The 14,968-nt window shown below is 47.1% G+C and overlaps 1 protein-coding gene and 1 long non-coding RNA gene across 3 annotated transcripts; one reads left to right on the top strand and one right to left on the bottom strand.

The window, feature by feature from the left end:
* Positions 1-1,784: 1,784 nt before the first annotated feature.
* LOC136005438 (uncharacterized) lies at positions 1,785-13,488 on the bottom strand. Its single transcript, XR_010608779.1, has 4 exons — positions 13,257-13,488; positions 9,979-10,091; positions 7,773-7,894; positions 1,785-2,061 (listed from the first exon to the last, which is right to left on the bottom strand). It is a non-coding gene; the product is annotated as an uncharacterized LOC136005438 (long non-coding RNA).
* LIPG (lipase G, endothelial type) lies at positions 4,171-14,255 on the top strand. 2 transcript variants are annotated; one of them, XR_010608778.1, is made up of 11 exons: positions 4,171-4,365; positions 4,447-4,628; positions 5,430-5,609; positions 6,551-6,662; positions 7,804-8,028; positions 8,484-8,726; positions 9,207-9,327; positions 9,892-10,110; positions 11,021-11,113; positions 12,712-12,856; positions 13,265-14,255. XR_010608778.1 is itself a non-coding variant. In XM_065662909.1 (10 exons), exons 1-10 carry the CDS (start codon positions 4,290-4,292, stop codon positions 12,731-12,733), a joined length of 1,473 nt encoding a protein of 490 aa, XP_065518981.1. In that variant the 5' UTR covers positions 4,171-4,289; the 3' UTR covers positions 12,734-14,255. The 2 variants fall into 2 exon arrangements, 1 of the variants encoding a protein (XP_065518981.1); XM_065662909.1 differs by having other exon boundaries at positions 12,712-14,255.
* Positions 14,256-14,968: the final 713 nt, after the last annotated feature.

Raw genomic sequence — 14,968 nt, forward strand, 5'->3', positions numbered from 1 at the left:
TCTACTGCTTGGGCTGTGTTTTATAATTGAAAAGAAAAACTGTTTTATAACAAAAAAGAAAAAAAAAAGAACAATCCCTTTCTCTCCCCTCCTCCTCCGATCCTGCAAATACTAAACCTCTACTTCCTCTGCCATTGGAGAGAAAGAATGAAAATAGGGAAAAGCCAGGCAGGAAGAATGGAGGGTGTGTAAAACATTCTCAGGTTTCTAAATGTGGAATTAAAAATTTGAAGAATAGGAATAATCACTCCCTGATGCTGAGTATCTGACCTAAGGCAATGAAATTAACCTTTGGCTTGTGCAAATGAGCAATCCTTATTAGGAGCATCTTTGTCTTTTGTTGGTGTGCCATCGCTTTCAGTAACAAGCATCCACGAACCCAAGAGCCACTGTTTTTCTCCATCAAGAGGGATCACTTGAGCCAACTGCTCCATTTCCACCTTCCTGGTGATGTGAATGTGATGGGATGCAATCTTATCCATCGGAGTACCATGTAATCTATCCTGCAGCCACTCACTGAGGTGATGATACCTTGCCCTGGCCAGCTAAACATTCTCACTGCTGCTCTTTCCATGGCAGGACATCCCTGAGAGAATGAGAGAGGCAATATTGGTAGCCCCATTCATTCAAGAGGCTGCTGTTTGTTCTCCTTGTGATGTCCAGAGCTGCTCACACCAGAATTACTCTGCCTCTGCAAGTCTTTAAAGAGGTTGTGTGATGCTGAAGGGTTTTCCCTCTCCCCTTAATGCTCAGGTCTTTGATGGTGCAGTTCATTCACACTTCTTGTTGTGATTTCTGCAAGGAAAGGAGGTTTCAGGGGCTGATTTTAAAGACAGAGAGATAGAAGCATTAAAGACAATTATTTTGCAAAAGGCTCCTGATGTCAGTCTCCTTGAGCAGGATGGTGACAGACACATTCTACCAAGAGACACAGAGCTCCTGCAGAAGACGCTGACCATAATGCAGGACAGAGATGTTCTGCTCTCGTGGAAACAGCATTGAAGGGGTCTCACCGATGGATGCATGGACATGGAAACCACCCAGATTGAATGCTGCTAAAAAACCTGGTTTATCTTTCGCTGAACTTAGGTCTTCAGGAGATCACAGTGGGAATGGAGCTGGGAAGAGAGAAGGGAGCCAGAAAGATGGCTGCAAGAACAGCCACCATCTCCCAAGGCACTGCCCAGCTCACAGCAGCTGCTGGGATAAAGCCTCCGACATCCCTACAAGTGCTGCAAATACTGAGCTTCCAGCTCTTTTAAAGTGGATTATTACTCATTTTACCCTGGTTTATTATTTATTACTTATTACAATATCCAGGAATTCCATCTGGGAACCATGAAATCTCTCCTAGTGAAAAACTAATCAAAACTAGGAATTTCTCCTTAAAATTATTGTGCTTAATGAACTGTTATTTTCCAGGCAGCTCTAGGTGGGAGCCTTTTACCCCCCAGGCCACTGGGGTTACAGAGAGGTCAGTGCAGAGCCATACTCTGTGCATTGACATGATGCCCATCACAACAGTTCCTGAGCATCTCCCTGGACCTTTTGGCTGAAGCAACCTGGAATTATTTGATGTGCTTCTTCCTCGCTGTTGCTAAGTTATTCTCGCTCCTACTGTCATTTGTGGAAGCCAGAGGCAAAGAGCAAGACACTGCACAGACAAAAGGAGGACACGTCTCCACCCATCACAGCTTTACAATGGCAAGAGGCAGCAGCTGAATGCAAAAGCACAGGAGGAAGAATGAGAAGACGTCAGAGTGGCTGATGGTCTGGCAGGGCTTTATTGGCACCAGGAATGTCTTTAAATGATGAAGCGTTTGGTGATGAGGCTTGGTTGATTCATTTCCGGCAGAAGTAAGGCCGTTTGTGGGCCAGCAGCTGAGAAACCTCTGTCCTTTCTTTTTTAGGCCACCGTTGTCAGGATGCTGCTCCTCGATGGACCACACAGCTGTAGGAGAGGCAGCTCAAAGCCATGCTCCCTAGGGAGATGCAGTTAGCGTCATCTGCAGCCTTCTGAAACAGGAGCTGCTCAAATAGCTCCCAGAACGTGTATTCACTCTGCCAAGTCAGAAATTAAGAGGTTCAGGAATGATCCCCAAAAGGAGAAGAGCAGCAGTCCCCCATTACAACCTGCTGTATGAAAGCTAGGAGGAAACCTTTTGGAATGGAATGGAGCAGAATAGACAACAGGACCGAACATGACAGGACAGAACAGAGAAGAACAGAATGGAACAGAGAACAGAATAAAATATAATAGCATAAAAATAGAATAAAATCGAAGAGTAGCATAGGATAGGACAGGATAGAATAGGCTCTTAGGGTAGTTTGGGTTGGAAGGGACCATAAAGATCATCCAGTTCCAATCCTCTGCCTTACAACTGCAGAAGACGTAAGAGATGTGATGTCTGTTCATCAGTGAACCAACTGGGACACAAAAGAAATCACAATATCTAGTGGTGGCCTTGGCAGTGCTGGGGTAAAGGTTGGACTTGATCATCTTAAAGGTCTTTTCCAACTTCATGGAGTCTGTGATTTTATTATTATGAAGAACAAAGAACCCCAGACTGGTTTGTGTTGGAAGGGGCCTTAAAGCTCATCCAGTTCCAGCCAGCTGCCATGCTCAGGGACACCTTCCACTAGAGCAGGTTGCTCCAAGCCCCATCCAACCTGGCCTTAGATAATAAAATGGAATATTTCAGTTGGACCTCTGATGGTCACCTAGACCAACTGCCAGCCCACATGGAGTCAGGAGGTGGCTGGGCTGAGCAATGCTTCCAGGCCTGCAGGATATGAACTCAGCTGTCCATGAAAGCACTGCTGGAAAATCAGATCAGTTCTGCCATTGGTACCTACTAGTGAAGGCTGAAGCAATTCGTGTGCCTGATTTCCCATATTTCCCTTGCTATTGACTGGGTTTAGACCTCCATCTCTTCATCCTCATCTCTGCCCATCATTTGCTGCACCTCTCCCCTGCCGCTCCCTTGCTGGTTTCATACACCTCAGACCCTAGAGCCTCTTCTTTGCTTTCTGCTGTGGGTTTGGAGGGAAAGGAAAGGGATCGCGTCCTAGGGCATCTCCTTCTTACACTTTGTGCAGTGAGACAGCAGCAGAAAATAAAATGTAATCTTATAGATCATTAGCTCATGGATCAGACAATAACAATTGGGAATAAAGAGCTTTTCACAAACAGAGAGTTCAAAGCTATTTATGGCATCACTAACCTGACTGTGGAAGCTGCTAGACAGCCAGGTGTGGTTGCCCCATGGGGAGCATCTGATGCCTGTTGAGTCTGTAGAATCCGGAGTGTACAAGATTGCGTGTGGATCTGAAAGCCCCAGACCCACACGAGCACCTGGGGTGGGCAGTGGGCACAGCGCAGGCACGCTGATGGCTCACACAGCCCTTTGTGGTGCTTTGCTTTACCCATCTGAGAAACCAGATTTGGTAGAGCTGCCTGTCCCCGCTGTCTGCTGGGGTAACGGTTGTGGAATCACCGCCCCTGCGAGGCTCTCAGTGCCGTGGGTTAGTGGTGGCCTTGGCAGTGCTGAGGAATTGTTGGCCTTGATGATCTTGAACGTCTTTTCCAGCTGAGTTGATTCTATGACTCTGTGTGTATATGTATGTACGTGTACACACACATACATAGGCACATACCTGTATGTATACATACGTACACACACACACGTACACACACATACATAGGTACGCACCTGTACATACACATACATACGCACACATACACACACACATGTACACACACATACATAGGCACGTACCTGTACGTACACATACATACACACACACACATACAAACACATATACACAGGCACGTACCTGTACGTACACATACATGTACACGCAAATGTACTCACATGTGCACACACATACATAGGCACGTACCTGTACATAGACATACATACACACGCACATATGTGCTCACACATACACATATAAACGCAACCCCTCCTCCCCAATTTCCCCCGTGCCCCTCGCATTGGACTCCACACACGTGACCGCCTCCCCCCGACGGCGCGCGGCCCTTCATTCATAATTCCCCCGCGACGTCACGGAGGGCGTGACCAATGAGAGCGCCGCTGCTGGCCGGCGCCGGCAGGGACCGCCCATCGTGCCACGAACACCGCCCCGCGCGGGGCCTTAAAGGGCCCCGCCGGCGGAGGAGCAGCGCTGCTGCCGGCTGTCCGTCCGTCGGTGTGGTCGCCCGTCCGTCGGTCCATCCGTCCGTTATCCATCCATCCATCTATCCATCCATCCGTCCATCCCGAGCCATGCGGGGGCTCTCCCTCCTGCTCTACGCCGCCGTCATCTGCTGCACCGCGGCGCCGGCTGCGCTGCCGGCCCGAGGTGGGTGAACGCGGTCCCTTCCCTGCGGAGCGCGGTTCCCTCTCTCCCCGGCATGACCCCTTGCTCCGCTCCGGTTTGCAGATGCCCCCGTCGCCGAGCAGCCTGCGCCGACGGCAGCCAAGCAGCGGGTGAAATTCTCGCTCCGCTCCGCGTCGCACGCCGAGGAGGAGGGGTGCGCGATCGCCGTCGGTCAGAGCAAGTGCCTGGAGGACTGCAGGTTCAACGTGACGGCCAAGACCTTCTTCATCATCCACGGGTGGACCGTAAGTACAGAGCGTCTCGGGATGCTCAGGCTTCAGTCCGTCCGCTTGTAGTGTGTGAAATGCGCTGTAATTGCTCTGGGTCTCCAGAATATGTGGGGTTTGGGGCAGCTTTTTGTGCTTTGAGCACTGTGGTCTCTTAGTGTCTGCACCCGAGGTCCCTGGATCATTTAATTTAAGTTGCATTCAATAGCTCTGTGAAATCACCCAACTTACTCACAGCTGCTAAGACCACATCATACCTGTATAATGTGAACATGGTAAAGGGAACTTTGAGGCTTTTCCCTAAACCCCAACTAATCGACCCCTGTGCAGGTGGCACGTGTCTCAACACACACGTATAGCCTTTCTGTAATCGTAGCTGTGCGTCTGCAACCTTGACTTCAGCTCTGAGGTCTCCTTGGTAAAGACACGGAGGGCTGATGGACTTTACCAAGCTTTCTTCTTCTGGACTTAATGTGGCTGAGCATGTGGCACGAGGGGACTTAACTCTGACAGAGCTTATACAGTGCCGGGGCTGGAAAATCATTTTGCAATCCATCAGAATTTCTGAAACCCTTGGGAAAAAGGGAGATAAGGTGGTATGTAACGCATGCCTCTTGCTCCTGCCTTAACCAGCAAGACCCGGAGTCTCTCAAAACCTGTTTTTCTTACACCATTAGTGCAATGCTGAGAAGTAGTGGGGCTTGCAGAGGACCAGCATGCAGCCGGAGCAGGATATGTAAATGATGTGCAAATAACCCAACTGTGAATATGTAATCTGGGTCCTGTGAGATGGAAACTAACACCTGGATCTCCTTCTAGATGAGTGGCATGTTTGAAACCTGGCTGGGCAGCTTGGTATCTGCTCTCCAGAAGAGGGAGAAGGATGCCAACGTGGTGGTGGTGGATTGGCTTTCCCTCGCCCACCAGCTCTACACCGATGCTGTGAACAACACACAGATTGTTGGAAAAAGCATAGCAAGGCTGCTTGACTGGTTACAGGTAACGCAAGTTAAGAACAGCCTCTGTTGTAATGCTCTGTGGGGGAATGTTGCACAAGGGAACGGAGCATTCACCAGCTCCAGCGCTCGCGAGCTGTTGTCATCCCAACCCTGAGGCTTGGCGGGGCCGTGGCTCAGAGCTGAGGTGTGTGCTCAGCCCTGTGCTTTCCTGGAGACGCTGCCTTGCGGCGTGCTTGGGTAGGTGGTGTTGAGGGGGACATCCACAGGAGAGACACCTTCCACTGGAGCAGCTTGCTCCAAGCCCCTGTGTCCAACCTGGCCTTGAGCACTGCCAGGGATGGGGCAGCCACAGCTTCTCTGGGCACCCTGTGCCAGCGCCTCAGCACCCTCACAGGGAAGAACTTCTTTCTTATATCTATACTGAACTTTCCATATCTCAGTTTGAACCCATCACCCCTTGTCCTATCACTACTGTCCCTAGTGAAGAGTCCCTCTCCAGCATCCTTGTAGCCCCCTTCAGACTCTGGAAGCTGCTCTGAGGTCTCCACGCAGCCTTCTCTTCTCCAGGCTGAACAGCCCCAATGCTCTCAGCTGTTGAGAGGTGCTTCAGGCCCTGATCATTCTTGTGTCTTCCTCTGCACTTGCTCCAACAGTTCCATTTTGGACATTCAAAGTCAACCTTGGCTTGGCAAGAGGCTGGAAAAGAGGAAAGGCCCATGGTGTAGCACCATGGTGTCTGTTGCCGGTACAGAGGTCTGCTGCTCAAAGAAAGAGTATCATAATTGGGGTTGGAAGCTGGGTATTGTGGCTGGGGGCACATGAAAAGTGCCATCCAAATCCTTCAGTGTGTCTTGATGGAATAAGAATGAAGCATGCTTGTCTGCCCCCTCTCTCCAGTCACTTCTTAGAACTGGACTTTATAGTAATGCAGATGCCCTCAAAGACAGGGGAGAAAATTATCACACCTCTTTTTCCATGCAGGAGAACCCGCTCTTCCAGCTCGAGAATGTCCACCTGATAGGGTACAGCCTGGGCGCTCACGTCGCTGGCTTTGCTGGTAACCACGTCCATGGGACGATAGGCAGGATTACAGGCAAGTGGCTTTTTAAGCGGTCTCTTACCTTCCCTTAGCAGCAGCGCGTTTCCCCGAAGAGGCTCATTTCCTGTGTTGCTGCGATGCTGTTTTGGGCTTGCACATTCGGAAATGGCAAGTTTCCTACCTGTGGCAGCAGTGGGGAGCACGGGTCCTTTCACATGAGAAAGTGTCTTCATTTTGAACCCTTAAGTGTGTGTGTGGGGGGGGGTCAATGAAAAAACCTTTCAGAGCATAACCTGATAGTGAACCCACATTTAACTTTAAATATACTTCAAACAAGTCCGACTCGAGCTCTTACTCTCCAAATCCTAAGCCTCTGAGTGATACTGGGTTTTGTAATCATAGCTCAGAACTAGTGGAAGTGAGAACTATTGGGTGCTGTTTGTCCTGTGGGATGTTTGGTCAAAAAACCCAAAACCCATGAACCCCTCATTCTGAAAATATCTTGAAGAGAATGCTTCTGACTCCAGAGGAAAGCGGATTTCAATATGAGAGAACTTAAAGCATAGCACAAGGGGTTGCATTAAGTGCTTAGATGTGACACTGGCAGTGAGAATTCCTCAGAACCTAGCAATAAATATGTGTATTTAGTTAAGCAGAGGAAAAGAAAAGAAAAATCACTGAACAGTCAAGTTTGGGAATGGCTCAGGAGCACAGCTTCAGGGGGCAGTGAGGCTCAGAGGTTGACAGAACCTCCCTAACCCTTCATGGGATCTCAGATACAGGGATTACCTGGCTGCTGCTTAAACTGGTATTGGTTGTTCCGTATGTCCAGTCTGAAAATAGGCAAAGCCAAGGCAGCTTTGGCTACTACTGGTCTCTGTGTGGTGCTAGACCTCTTCTGGTGTTCTTCACTGTGACGTAGCAAAAACTTGTTGCTTCTGACAGGCATTCTGAAACCATTGCTGTAGAGCAGACTGATGCTACTACGGAGTTGTATTGCACTGAAAGTGGCATGGGGCATATTCCTTTGTTCCCTCAGTGAGCTGATGGTGAAGAGATCTTGGGGGACAGCACCAGCTATGAGGCAGGGACTGTCTGTGTTAGCAGGGCTGCTAGCAGCAGGCTTCCTGGCTGTATTCTGTATGAAATAACCCAGTTTCTTACCTGGCGTCTTGCATACTGTCTCTAACACCAGGTTTGGATCCCGCTGGCCCTATGTTTGAAGGAGTGGACCCTAGCAAGCGCCTCTCCCCCGATGATGCTAACTTTGTGGATGTCCTTCACACCTACACAAGGGAAACACTAGGTGTTAGCATTGGGATCCAGATGCCTGTAGGCCATGTTGACATCTACCCCAATGGGGGAGACTTCCAGCCTGGCTGTGGTTTAAGTGATGTCTTGGGAGCAATTGCCTATGGGAGTAAGTTCTCATTACTTACTTTGCCTCTGGTCAGTGCAGACTCCTCACAAATAGACTTGGGTTGATGCTGGGGGATGATCTGGTTTACAAGAGCACAGAAAACTATTTTTTCCTTCTAAACTGCCTGTACTGCTGGAGGTAGTTGCTACAAACTAGACCTGCTTTTAATTCTGAAGTAGCATGTTCTCACTCTAACACTTGGTCATGAACTATGGTCATTTTATGCTGGGTCTAAAATCCTCTTTAAAGCTTTCCTCATAGTAGAGACAAAACAAATGGCCTTCTTCATGTGTCTTCCGCTAACCTCTTGAATTGCTACTGTTTGAATAATGTTCACATTTGGCAATGTTCAGCTCATGCTGGGCTACAAAAAGGCATAGCTCACTGCACCTTACCAACTGCTGGGGTGGCAAGTGCCTAAACAAAATGTTTCCCTTGCAACTCTGCCTCTCTAGCGATCGGTGAAGTGGTTAAATGTGAGCATGAGCGGTCTGTGCACCTCTTCGTGGACTCCCTCGTGAACCAGGACAAACAGAGCTTCGCGTTCCAATGCACTGACTCCAGCCGCTTCAAGAAGGGCATCTGCCTGAGCTGCCGGAAGAACCGCTGCAATGGCATCGGCTACAATGCCAGGAAAACACGGAACAAAAGGAACAGCAAGATGTACTTGAAAACAAGAGCTGACATGCCATTCAAAGGTGTGCTTCCTTCTTAGAAAGAGCACGGTCTCCTAAGAGCAGCTTCCAAAGTCAGTGTTAGGAAAGATGTGGAAGTGGAAGAGTAGCATCACCTTAAAGCAGCGCAGCACCAGGTGTTAGTCTTTTGCTGTTACCTGGCTGCATTGCTGTCCTGTGGCATTACAGTGATCTTTCCTCCATGGAAAATCAACAGGACTCTGGCCATAAGGATGCTCAAAAGAGCTGAACTGCCATTTGCACATGTCGTGCTTGCAAGGCCACCCCAGCCTTAGAGCACTGTAAGGTTTGGGGAACTTTCCCCAGGGTGGACCTGCTGTTGTTGTGATGTAAATATCAACTCTGCAAACAGTAAGGGCAAGAAAAAACGATGATAAAGAAAGGGTCTAGCCTTTGCCAGCCAACGCATTTCACAAAGAGTGATGCTGAGCAGTGTTGTCTCTTAAAGTTGATTCCATCTGTGCTCTCCTTGTTTCTTTCCAGTCTATCATTATCAGATGAAAATGCATGTCTTCAGCTACCAGGGCCTGGGAGAGGCTGATCCCACTTTCTCTGTCACCCTTTATGGCACCAATGGAGACTCTGAACCTCTCTCTTTAGAAATGTAAGTAAGCTGGCCTGTGGTGTTTAGCTAAGGACATACTGGGACTAGGCAAGGTGGCATCATTCTTTTCCCTCAGGTAACATTAATCTTGCATCTGAGCCTAGCAACCTTGCTTCATCACCGTTCAAAACACTTTTCATTCAGTACTGTAATTATAACTTATTGCTGGAAAAGCAATTTGATGTGCCCAGTCCTCTACATACTAGCTTTTATGGCTCATTGTTGAGGTACTGTGTTTTGCTTTTCCCCCTGCCATTTGGATGTACTCTGAAATCACTCAGATCTCTGGAGGCACTGTTGACCTCCTTTAGCCTCTCCCAGAAGAAACACAAGGCTTGAAATTACCTTTAAGCTACGGAAGGATGGCATTATATTGTGTTGCATTATATTGAGCCAGGTATCTAAGCTTACTTTCTTCAGTGTAATCAGTGATTAGCTGGTGACAGTGGAACGCAGAGCACTTGATAAGCTTCAGAGGGCTCTGTTTAACTGCTTGCATGGAACGAATGAGCATCTGGCATGCTTCCATAAGGAAGATATGTCAAGTCCCTGCTTATCTTTCAGGCTTGATCAAATTGGCCTAAATGCTACTAACACCTTCCTGGTGTATACTGAAAAGGACATGGGTGAACTTCTGAAAATAAAGCTCACCTGGGAGGGAACATCTCAGTCATGGTATGACCTATGGAAAGAGCTGAAGAGCTACTGGTATCGGCCTGCAAAGCTTTCCCAGGAGCTGCACATCCGACGTATCCGTGTGAAATCTGGGGAGACGCAACAGAGGTAATGACTGTGTTAGATTGCATGAGATTTCACTGGAAACCTTGATTCAAAGGAGAAATGCTCAGAATCTAGCAGGAAAAGTTGGGGGTTTGAACTTGGTTGGTATTCTGAACTGCCTTTTGTTTTCAGTGTACGAGGTAATGCTCCCTCGTAGTGTAGGAGAGTAGGTTACTTGCCAGCATGTGGTTGCAAATTAGGCCTGAAGCAAAACTAGTCACCATATGTCAGATCTGGGATGTTCTTTTGCTTTATTTAGAGCACTGCCCTGCGTGTCCTCTGGGGGCTAAATTAGCCCACTTCAAGATGGTTTATGAGATACCTAAAGGGTTAAATCACCAAAGAAAGGGACAGCACCAAACATACTGAAACATAGACAGGCATGGTTATTATTTACACCCATAATGTGCTGATTTGGCACAAACCAGATCTAAAACTGCAACCGTTAACATGGTGACAACAACTCCTTAGTGTTCCTGAGATGTCTATAACTGGAAAGCTATCTGAACAGCCAACAAGAAGCTGCCAAGCATGTAGCCTGCACTCCCAAATCTCATGTTAATGTTGTTCTGAAGGTAATCCATATCTATCAAAGAACAGCAGTTGATATTGACGATATCCCACATTTCTCAAAGCTTTCTAAAACATCTCCTGTCATCTTTAAGGTATTTCTGCATCCCAGTTTTTACAATTTATGAAACGTAGGGGTAGTAGAAGCAAGGATTCTCAAATAAAAATTAAAGTAGGAAATAAAACAACCGTTCAACTGGCTAATGGTGTATCAAGGTGCTCCACCGGAAGAATGTCAAATCAAACAACTTGTCCTAGAATTAGCTGCAATCTGTATTACATGTTATTTGCTAAACATGGAGACAAAAGGCACCTTTTCTTGACTTCTGATTCCGCCTCTTAGGTTTGCTTTCTGTGTGGAGGATGCCCAGCTAACCAGTATAACTCCTGGTAAGGAGCTCTGGTTTGTGAAGTGCACAGAGGAATGGCAAAAAAGGTAGGAAAAAATCAGCTAAGAGAAATCCTGTCTGGTGCATGTGGCCGTGCTGGATGAGTGGAGCCAGATTTTTAGGTTTTTTTTTTTTGTTTAGATTCCTGGAACTTCTTCTTTCAGAAGGAAGTTAATAAATTCTAGCCCAAGATTCACAGCTATTAGAGTTAATTTTCATGTGTGCCTGTAACTGTCACTAACTAGGTGATATTCTTCTCACTTCTGATGATGGTTTGTCATCTTGTACCTTTACATGCTTACTATCAAGTGAGTATAACACAATCCTTAGGCCTAAAGAACCCATCTGCTTGCTGTTATGATAGATGCTCAAAATGAGGTGCTACCACTTGCAATAGTGCAGAGCTAATTAGAAGCATCTATTAACTGCCCTGTAAAACAGAAGAAAGGTGGGAGTGCAGGGCATTGCCTCACAGATCTTTTCAGCGTGGTAGAAGACCTTGAGCTGCCAAGAAATCTCTTTGATTAAAGTTTGAACTCAACTGCATGAGCAAGACACAGCCGAGGTCTTGTTCTGGCATTACAGTAGTGACTTTTACTGCTTCATCTCCAGCTATGCTAGTCTCTTCTGGTTCAGAAGAGTGCAAACTCGGCCACTGACAGAGCATCTCAGCCCTGCTTAACCTCTGGGGGACTTTTCAGACACTTAGGATCAGTCCTCAGAGCTTGATTGACAGTAAATCTGGTCCTAGAAGTGATAGCTTGATTGCTTCAGACTGCCTCTAGTCATGTTCTGAATGAATCCCTGTTCATTTAGCTAAACGATAGTCTCCTTCAGATTAAACTCAGCCTTTTGCTCTCTCTCTTACGTTCCAATTTGTAAACTTAAAGCTTTGTCACTTCGAATGCGGAAACAAAGTGCATGTTAGGGCTAGCAAAGCACTGTGGAAGTCACACTTTGCACAGCCCTTTTGGGCAGCAGAGCTCAGCTCAGAAATGCAAGCTGGTTCCAGGTTTGGCAAAACCCATCAAGCTGTGCTACATACAGTAGCAAGCAATTCTGTGAATGAAGCCTTTGTGCAAAAACTTGTTGCTCTGCCACAGAGTTGTGAAAGATCAAGTAAACATTCCTGCAGGTACAATAAAAGACTGGTTTGATACGCCTCTCTGTAACCCCCATAAAGCAGAATTGCTGGCAGATGTGCCCTTCCTCCTTCCTCGTGGAGTACAGCTTTTACACGAGGCAGATAAGAGCTCCAACACGTTGTGTTTTCTAGGAAATGATCCTTCCCAGAGATCATGAGCAGTTACTTGCTCTTTGCTCTCCATTCCTGCCAAGTCACTGCATGATTATAGTTCCCTACTTGGAGACTGTGTCTGCACACATCTGTTCACCCTGGATGGATCTGAACAGGCAGAGTCTAGCATCAAGACCTGTAATTTCTCTTTGCAGCCTACTTGTGTGCATAATGTCTGCTTTAGGCTCTCATTGAGCAGCTACTGGGCAAAGTGCTGCTTTGTCAGAGTAAAATACGAACCTGTACTGTCCAAACCTGTTCTTAGTGTCCCAGGGTTTCTTAGGAATTCTTTATTACTCCTATCTTCTGCATTTAACTGCATTTTTTTCCCCTCTCTGCTTTTCCCAGATCTGTTTCAAATGTGCTCTGAAGACTTCTTTAAGGACACTGCTGGGCAGCCTAGATGGCTACAGAGATGGCAAGATCCTCTGGCAAAACTCTGGCTTGGATCTAGAATAACTAAACTGATGTTCTCCCTTCCCCAAGAAGCCTGGTTTGTGCATTTAACCTTACCCTGACCTGTTACACACTGCATTTCCTGCCCTGCATTTCCCATTAACTAGAACAATGGATGAGATCTTCACAGATCTAGAGCTCAGCAATGATCTAGCGGTCTGCCAACCAGTGGAGTTGAGAAGATAACAGTGCTAACTGCCCATCACACTGTTGGCAATAGAGCTGTCAAAACCAGATTAGGATCTAGCATAGAAGTTAATGTGGGTCCAATAGCACTATGGGCTATGGAAAGATGAGATCAGCACAGGTCAAGTGTTTGGGGGATATTCAGGGGAGGAATATGGGGATAAGCACAATGCCACTTACAATTTGTCCTTTGCTTGCCTTAAAAATAATCTGTTCTGTATCTGGCTGATATTTAAATCTCTGTATTTTACCTTATCAGAAGGTGGTACTCCGTCCTCACGGTACCTAGGGCAGAACACGTTGCAGATGGCAGATGATGGTGTTGGCAGCTGCTCCTTGTTCTGGGTCAGTGTCTGCAGTGAGACTGCCCAGTCCCACGTGTTGATCTCTTTGTAAGAGGCAGAAAGCAGCTGCCTCACCACTGACTGTAAGGGAGGAGAAAGGTAATGAACCGTGATTGCTTCAGAAGAGCTTTGCACCAGTCCCTTTAACTACTGAGAATGCGTTCACCTCTGTCCTGGTGCTGCTCTGGTACCAGTGCACAGTTAAGACCTTATCTTTTGAGGAATTACTCAACTGAGCCAAACAGACAACATCCTACCCCCATTGCCTAATGTCAAATCCCAGTTGGATTCCCTGGTGCCAGGTGAACTTGGCTGTGGTCTGAGCTGGACAGACTGAAGCTGTCCTGTTCGCTACAGCAGAGTGGACCTTGTCAGAGGTGAACTACATTATTATCTGCTTTTTGGAAGGAGACTCGGTGTAAAGACTTGAATTTCGGCGTGCAGAAATGCAGTCTCGAAGAGTGGTGTTGCCAGGTGGTGCGCTGAGTTCTGAAGACTTAACAAGTCCTTCTGAGGCCTGCAATTCTCCGAGATTTTGTAGAGCTTCAATCCAACCAAAGCAAGCACATTGGAGATATTTCTTTTTCTGTTTCTTTTCCATTTTTTTTTTTGTTTGTTTTTTTTTTTTTTTTTGCTTGATTGGGTTATTTTGTTTGGTTTTGGTTTTGTTTTTCTTTTTGGGTTTTGTTTTTTTTTTTTTTTTCATGGTATTGTGCAAAGGCTTCAATAACTGAAGCCTTTGGTATCTGTGACTTGTCACCGTGCCATGTTTAGAATGATTTTTAAAGCCCTGTTTGTATATTGTGGTTTTTGTATGACTTAAAACATAATTTATTTCTTTTATTGTATATATGTAAAGTTTTAGTTTCGAGTAACAGTTTTTATTAAGCCTTAAGACAAAAAATAAAGGGCTTCATAAAAATCTGTGAAATATCATTATTGATCTACCACAAGCTAACATGTGCCTTGCCAGAACAACAGCCCCTGGCTGTCTTGTCCTTCTCCTGCAGGAATGAGAGCACAATGGCAGAGCAGCAGCCAGGTAGGTGCTGGCAAGTAGGTGCCCTTATCCAGCACCCTCCTTCCACATCCTCTCCAGGCTGTGTGGCCAAAATAGGCTTGTTCCCTCCATCCATACACTACAACGTGCCTTCAGGAGTGGAGTAAAGTCACTACCTGTCTACTCCCATGTTGTCTGTAGCTCCTGAGCTGTCCATCAAACAACATTAGAGGTTTACTTTGAGCTTTAGCCTAGCAGCAAGGACATGATTTCACCAGTGCCCAAGGGATCGTCTGTTTTTTGGCACAGGGAATGTCAAAAGATAAAAATCCCTGTCTGGGTAGCATCAGAGGGGCCTTCCAGGGATGCTGAGATGAGCTCTTAGGCAGAAGCTCTTCCCTGTGAGGGTGCTGAGGCGCTGGCACAGGGTGCCCAGAGAAGCTGTGGCTGCCCCATCCCTGGCAGTGCTCAAGGCCAGGTTGGACACAGGGGCTTGGAGCAAGCTGCTCCAGTGGAAGGGGTCCCTGCCTGTGGCAGGGGTTGGAGCTGGATGAGCTTTAAGGTCCGTTCCGACACAAACCAGCCTGGGATCCTATCTGCCCCTTCCCCACCACGCCTG

Source organism: Lathamus discolor, chromosome Z (assembly GCF_037157495.1).
Source record: "Lathamus discolor isolate bLatDis1 chromosome Z, bLatDis1.hap1, whole genome shotgun sequence".
Lineage (NCBI taxonomy): Eukaryota > Metazoa > Chordata > Aves > Psittaciformes > Psittacidae > Lathamus > Lathamus discolor.

What these genes read in the sequence shown, in the direction of transcription:
- LIPG (XM_065662909.1), top strand. Translation starts at nt 4,290, where the DNA reads ATGCGGGGGCTCTCCCTCCTGCTCTACGCCGCCGTCATCTGCTGCACC. An exon ending in TCATCATCCACGGGTGGACC is followed by an intron (nt 4,629 to 5,429) that starts GTAAGTACAGAG and finishes ATCTCCTTCTAG; the next exon opens with ATGAGTGGCATGTTTGAAAC. An exon ending in ACAGAGGAATGGCAAAAAAG is followed by an intron (nt 11,114 to 12,711) that starts GTAGGAAAAAAT and finishes TGCTTTTCCCAG; the next exon opens with ATCTGTTTCAAATGTGCTCT.